The sequence below is a fragment of the Lactuca serriola genome, chromosome 5, assembly GCF_051521515.1.
Source record: "Lactuca serriola cultivar US96UC23 chromosome 5, Lser_US96UC23_V15, whole genome shotgun sequence".
NCBI classification, from domain to species: domain Eukaryota; kingdom Viridiplantae; phylum Streptophyta; class Magnoliopsida; order Asterales; family Asteraceae; genus Lactuca; species Lactuca serriola.
In genome coordinates this window covers 152,679,400-152,686,867 of record NC_136412.1, presented here as the reverse complement: position 1 = coordinate 152,686,867, position 7,468 = coordinate 152,679,400, and the positions used below count along the sequence as shown (strand labels likewise).

The window sequence follows — 7,468 nt, the reverse complement described above, 5'->3', positions numbered from 1 at the left end:
GCACATACATTGTTGAAATTGTGTTTCTAGTGAAGAAGAACCAAGAACTTAAGCAAAAACCCAAAATAAGTCAAAAATTCAAAACCCTAGTTTTTGTGGGTTTTGAAATCCGCCCCAAATAAGTGATTCGAGTGTCTGAATCTTGCAATGTGATGTTTCTTACTTGATTTCTTGAAGATTGCAACAAAAATCACGAATTTTGGTTGAGTTTTGGCCAAGAATGGAAGAAAATGGACAAAAACTAGTGAGTATTCGGCTATGGCAGTTTAGAGAAGGAGACTAACATTTATGCAGAAAATGGCATAAAACGGGTGCTAAAATGCGTCGGCGTCCTAGCCGACGTCTTAGACGCGTCCTAGGACGTCTCTCTCAAACAGGGGCGTTTTTGTAATTTTGCAAAGGGTTTTCATCGATGGGAAAAAAATAACATCCGACGGCGTCTAAGACGTCTCCTAGGACGCCTGAGATATATATATTTTTTAATATATATATATATATATATATATATATATATATATATATATAATTTTTTTTAATAAAAAAAATTAAAAAAATGAAATACCCCCTGCCAACTTTAAACCTTGGATCGTCCTCGATACAAAAAAATTAAAACACACAAAACGAAAAATAAAAGTAAACACACCAAGCCGCGGGTTGCCTCCCGAAAAGCGCTAAGTTTTACATCTTCAGCCGGACGGTTTACCTCGACTAAGTTGCATCTGAATATTGAGGTACCTTGAGCGTTGTTTTCTCAACGAGTGTCATTTCACCATCTACCATTCGAATGTATGGTTTGAGTCTTTGTCCGTTTACCTTGAATGATTCACCGCCTTTCGTGTCCTTGATTTCAATGGCACCGTGATCCGCAACATTTGTCATCACAAATGGTCCACTCCATTTACTCCGAAGCTTTCCGGGGAAGATTTTGAGATGAGAGTTAAATAGCCACACCAATTGTCCTTCAAATAATTGTTTCCGGACAATGTGTCGATCGTGAAATGCTTTCGTCTTTTCTTTATAGATTTTTGAGCTTTCGTAAGCTTCCTTTCGAATTTCTTCCAATTCAACAAGTTGGAGTTTTCTTTCCGTACCTGCATCACTCAATTCAAAATTAGCATTTTTTATGGCTCACATGGCACGGTGTTCCAACTCCACCGGGAGATGGCATGGCTTCCCATAAACAAGCCGATACGGGGACATTCCAATGGGCGTCTTATAGGCTGTTCGATATGCCCATAATGCATCATCTAATCTTAGGGACCAATCTTTTCGGTCGGGACGAACAGTCTTTTCCAAGATGCGTTTTTTTTCCCTGTTTGATACCTCTACTTGTCCACTTGTTTGTGGGTGATATGGAGTAGCAATCCTATGAGTGACACCATAGTGTTTAAGTAACTTTGCAAAATGCCAATTTTTAAAATGGGAGCCCCTGTCACTAATAATAGTTCGAGGGATTCCGTGTCTAGAAAATATGTTCTTTTTAACAAATTTACAAACAACACTATGGTCATTCGTGCGTGTAGCCTCGACTTTGACCCATTTTGATACATAATCAACGGCTAAAAGAATGTATAGATTGCCAAAAGAAGTGGGGAACGGGCCCATAAATTCAATGCCCCATACATCAAAAATTTCAACTACTAAAATTGGGGTCATTGGCATCATGTCCCGTCGTGAGATCCCCCCAACTTTTTGGCAATGAATACAAGCTTTAACGAATGAATGTGCATCTTTAAAAATAGAGGGCCAGAAAAAACCGCTTTGTAGAACTCGGTGCACTGTCTTTTTGGCACTAAAATGTCCTCCACATGCATATGAATGGAAGTGTCGAAGAATGTCTTCTTGCTCCGTATGTGGTACACATCTCCTAATCACTTGATCCGCTCCAATTTTGAAAAGATCCGGGTCCTCCCATATGTAGTATTTTGTTTGAGAGTGGAAGAATCTCCTTTGTTGAGCATTCCAATACGATGGAGTTTCCTCTGTCACAAAGTAATTCACTAAATTAGCAAACCATGGTATAGTTTTGATAGCAAGAATATGTTCATCCGGAAAGTTTTCTTGAATAACTTCCGTTGAGTTATCATTATTAGTTATTCTAGATAAATGATCCACCACAACATTTTCGGAACCATTTTTGTCCTGAATTTCAAGATCAAACTCTTGAAGAAGAAGGATCCATCTTATGAGGCGTGGTTTGGCATCCTTCTTTTCCAAGAGGTGGCGAATGGTACTATGGTCGGTAAAAATTACAAATTTAGATCCCCATATGTAAGATCTAAATTTGTCAAGTGCAAACACGACCGCAAGCAACTCTTTTTCGGTAGTAGTGTCATTCAATTGTGCATCCGAAAAAGTTTTTCTCGCATAACAAATTGCAACGGGTTTTTTATTCACCCGTTGTACCAAAACTGCCCCTACCGCGTAATCACTCGCATCACACGTAATTTCGAAAGGTAAAGTCAAATCGGGTGATTGCAAGATAGGGGCTTCAACAAGTTTGTTCTTTAATGTGGTAAAAGATTCAAGACATGATTTATCAAAGGAAAATGGTGCGTCTTTTAAAAGTAAATTACAAAGAGGTTTTGAGATTGCACTAAAATCCTTGATAAATCTTCGATAAAAGTCGGCATGTCCACGAAAAGAACGGATGCCTTTTACCGAAGTTGGTGGGGGAAGAGTAGAAATAATTTGTACTTTGGCCCGGTCGACTTCTAAACCACGCTTGGAGACAACATGGCCAAGTACAATCCCCTCTTTTACCATAAAATGACTCTTCTCCCAACTTAAAACCAAATTAGACTCAATACAACGTTTCAAAACTGTTTCTAATTGATCTAAACGTGTCTCAAAAGATGATCCAAAAATAGAAAAATCATCCATGAAAATTTCTAATGCATCCCCCACCATGTCTGAAAAAATAGCCATCATACATCTTTGAAATGTGGCAGGGGCATTACATAAACCGAATGGCATCCTTCGGAAAGCAAAAGTGCCATAGGGACACGTGAATGTGGTTTTGGATTGATCCTCGGGGTGGATGGCAATTTGATTATACCCCGAGTATCGTCCAAAAAACAATAAAACTTTTTACCGGACAATTTATCAATTATTTGATCAATAAAAGGGAGAGGAAAGTGGTCCTTTGATGTTGCAACATTGAGTTTGCGATAGTCGATGCCAACTCTCCATCCGGTTACCGGTCTTGTTGAGATCTTCTCTCCATCTTCTGTATCTACCACTGTAATGCCCGACTTCTTTCGCACTGTCTGTGTCGGGCTCAACCAATCACTATCAGATATTGGGTAGATAATACCCGCATCAAGCCATTTCAGCACCTCCTTTTTAACAACTTCTCACAGATTTGGGTTGAGCCTTCGTTGTGCATCTCGGGATGGCTTTGCTCTAGCTTCAGTGATGATTTGATGCGTACATGTGGCTGGACTAATCCCCTTCAAGTCTGCTATGGTCCATCCAATTGCTCCCTTGTACTTGGAAAGCACCTTCAGTAATGCTTCCTCCTGTAGACCTGTCAAATCAGAAGATATGATAATTGGTAAGTTCTCGTTAGATCCTAAAAAAGAGTATTTAAGATGTGAAGGAAGAGTTTTAAGTTCCAGAGTGGGTGGCTCCTCCAAAGATGGCTTAAGTGGGTCCGAAAAACTTGTTGGCAATTTTTCAACTTGATAACTCCATGGTGGCCTCTCTTGCTCAATAGCATTTTCAAATGCCTCCTCAACCATCTTGATGTCATCCAACTCTAAAACTCCGTCCTTGTTATTAGAAAGAAAAAACTCCAACGGATCTAGGTGTAAGATTTTAGGAGTGAATTGATGCACTAAGTCATCAACCACATCTACACGATAACATTCATAATCTGATGGTGAGTTAGGAAACATATTAAAAATATTAATTCTAAGTTTTCTATTTCCAAAAGAGATATCCATGGCACCCGTTCTATAATTAATTTGTGCATTTATTGTTGCCAAAAATGGGCGACCCAAAATAATAGAAGGTTGACTTTCTTTATAGGTGCTTTTAGTGTCAAGAACAAGAAAATCAACTGGGTAATAAAAATCTTCCACCTTAATGATGACATCTGATAATATACCCCGGGGAATTTTTGTTGACTTATCGGCCAATCGCAAAATAATATCAGTTTGTTCTAAAGTGCCTAAGTCATGTTGATCAAAAAGATTTCCTGGGATTATATTAACACAAGCTCCAAGATCAAGGAGCGCCTTTTTGATATTAATATTACCTAGGGTAACAGAAATTAAAGGTGCCCCGGGATCCTTAATCTTGGGTGGAAGTTTATTTGATATTATGGAACTCGCATGCTCGGTTAAGTCAATCTTTTTAGGGAGGTGTGCTTGGAGTTTGCGTTTTTGAACACACAAATCCTTCAAAAATTTAGCATAAGAAGGTACCTCCTTAATAAGTTTGACTAACGGGATATTTATTTTAACTTGACTAAATAAATCCCACATGTCTTCCATGTTCGGCCCTCGCTTCCCAAAAGGGAAGGATGCCGGTTTCTCTAAATCCGAAGGGTATGGTGCGGTATTAAGCTCCACACCATGGTCCCCAACTTTAGAGTCATCTTTACCCTTAACTACTTTTTGTTTTTCAGATATGAAACCTTTCTCAAACTCTTCTTATTCATCAAAGATGACTTCAGTGTCACTGTCATTATCTAAGGTAGGAGCACTTACCTTGTTGTTAACCTTTTTCCCACTACGCAAGGTGATTACCTCGTTCACTTGATGCTCTTTTCCGGGTCTTTGGGTGTGAGATGGGTTGACTGTTGTGGTGCTTGGAAACTTGCCATCTTCTCTTTTCCCAATTTGCTCCGCCAGTTGAGCAATCTGCTTCTCGATAGCAGCTATGGATTTGGAGTTGGTGTCAGCTTTTTGGTATGTGTGAGTTATAAACTCCATGATTTTGTCCAACATGTTGCTATCTGTTTCCTCATTCTTTGATGTTCCACCTTGTTTAAAGTTGGATTGTTGGAACTATTTTGGCTGATTCTGGTTTTGGTAATTCCCTTGACGGTTGTTGTTGTTGAAATTCCCATTATTGTTGTAGTTCCCGCCTTGGTTGTAGTTCCGATTGAATGATCGTGGATTATTTTGGAATTGACCATAGCCATGCACTTGATTGATTTCCTCTTGACTTCTCATGTACTCATCTGCAATGTGTCCTGAATCTCCACAACTTACACATATCTTCTGTCCCTGCGAAAAAACACAACTTTCTCTTTGCCTAGACTAGAGAGTAGTAAGTCAAATTTTTTATTTAAAGAATTAATATCAAATTTGACTTCATTTTTCCAGTTTTTGTCTAGTCCAACTGAAGAAGCCGATTAAACTGGGTTGTCCCGTTTCTTAGCTAAGTAATTGGTTTTTGAACCATGACTCAACTACTCCAAGAATCGCCAAGCGTCTTCACTATCTTGCATCATAATAGTGCCGCCAGACGAGGCATTAATCATGGTTTGATTGGCAGTGTCGACTCCATCATAAAAGAAGCGTACAAGTTGCCAACATGGAAATTCATGATGGGGACATGAACGCAACAATTCCTTTAGGCGTTCAAATGCATCATGAAATTCTTCATTGTGTTTTTGTGCAAAATCTTGTATAGCTTTTCTTATTTCCGTTGTTTTACTAGCAGGGTAAAACTCTTGCAAAAATTTAGTTTTTAATTGCTCCCAAGTAGTAATACTATGGGGGGCAAGAGAAGTGAACCAATACATAGCTTTTTCTTTTAAAGTGAATGGAAATAAATGAAGTCTAAATGAATCTCTATTAGTTCCTCGCGGAGTATTCGCATTAGCAATTGCAAGGAACTCATAGAGGTGATTGTATGGATCATCAGTTTTATGGCCTCTAAAGACAGGTAAGACACTAATTAGTTGTTGTCTTACTTTCACATGATGCTCATTTCCTTATGCGAAGAGTATAGGTGAAGCATCATCATACTCTCCCGGCTGAAAATGAGACGCCACAGATTGTCTATTAGGCTGTGGAAAATAAAGATGAGGGAATTGGTTACCTTCGTTGTAGTATCCTCCATTTGCATTATTGAATCCACCATTTGGATTCCTTCGATATTGATTCCGAAAGCCTTGATTTCCGAATCCATCGTTGTAGTCATTGTTGCCACCATTGGGGAAATTCTGGTTGTTCCAATTATTGTTGTAGTTCCCATTTCCACCCCGATTGCCTTGATTTCGCCTACTACCGCCGTTGTGGTTCTGATTCCAACCAAGTCTGTTGTCACTTCCATCATCAAAGTCCCAGTCATCCTCGTTACCACCATTACCACCATTACCGAATTGAGGACCAACATTTATAGGATTTTGGTTTTTATTTCTAACATTACCACCGTTGTGGTTTCCTACATTGCCTCCCATATTTTGTGCCCAATTTCCTCCATTCCCACCATTTTGGCCATGATTGTTTCTATTTGGTTGTGGTTGCACTGGTTGGATGATTGGTGCACCGACATTGTTGTTATTCCCATTATTCTCATTGTTGTTGTTTGGGAATTGAGGAGTTAATGGTGGAACTAGTGGTGGAGGATTGTTGGCTGCATCCTCACGCCCCTCGACCACATCTTCCACAACAACATTATCTACACTCATAGTGTTGATGTTCCTTCTAGCGACCCAATTTGAGCGAGCTGTTCGTTCGATTTCTGGATCAAATGCAAGCGGTGAAGAGTGTCCGCTATATCTCATATGCATGCACCGGTGTGCCTGCACAACACAAATAAAACAAAACGTGAACTGCAAACAAGAATTTAAAATGAAAGTAAAAGACTATAACTACTTAAACACAATAGCTCAAGTGCACAATCACCCCGGCAACGGCGCCAAATTTTGATCGAGGTCGTTGTCTCGGTCAAAAATAAACCAACTAACCTAAGTAGATATGGTAAGTCGGGTCGAATCCACAAGGAGTTCGTGGTTAAACTTTGTGTCAAAGCAGTCAATAAAAAGGAAAGTATTACTATCAATTGTCACAAAAAAGATTAAAACAAAATTCTAACAAAAGCTTGGAAATTTATTAATTAAAAATAAAAATCTCAATGAGAAAACTACAGTACTCCCGGTTTAGTTATAGACAGTTTAGATTCACACACTTTCTTCCCTATAATCCTAATTCAATTACTTAGATGTAATTGGGGTTTATTAACTTGGAACACGTAGTTTGGGTACATAATATGTTCATTCAACTAATTGTCTTACTCCTTTATCTCTAAAGGAAATGGGAACAATTAGTGAACTAGCAATAAAATGTCTTACAACTACCTATTACCATATTGAGATTCAATATCATAAATTGGAATAATATATGTTGATTCAATCACTTGTCTTTATTCCTAAACTAATTGAATTTGGAACAAATGATAAATTGGCAATAAACTATCTTAATTATGACATCAAACAACTTCATACAAC

General features: G+C 38.6%; 1 protein-coding gene and 1 non-coding gene across 2 annotated transcripts; one reads left to right on the top strand and one right to left on the bottom strand.

Annotated features, from left to right (window-relative positions):
- Positions 1 to 3,356: 3,356 nt before the first annotated feature.
- On the bottom strand, positions 3,357 to 4,499 carry LOC145049886 (uncharacterized). Its single transcript, XM_078998230.1, has one exon. It carries the CDS (start codon positions 4,497 to 4,499, stop codon positions 3,357 to 3,359), a length of 1,143 nt encoding a protein of 380 aa, XP_078854356.1.
- A 1,053-nt stretch (positions 4,500 to 5,552) lies between these two features.
- LOC145056109 (small nucleolar RNA R71) lies at positions 5,553 to 5,659 on the top strand. Its single transcript, XR_013685645.1, has one exon. It is a non-coding gene; the product is annotated as a small nucleolar RNA R71 (small nucleolar RNA).
- Positions 5,660 to 7,468: the final 1,809 nt, after the last annotated feature.

Coding starts and splice junctions, on each gene's coding strand:
- LOC145049886 (XM_078998230.1), bottom strand. CDS start 4,499: ATGGAAGACATGTGGGATTTATTTAGTCAAGTTAAAATAAATATCCCG.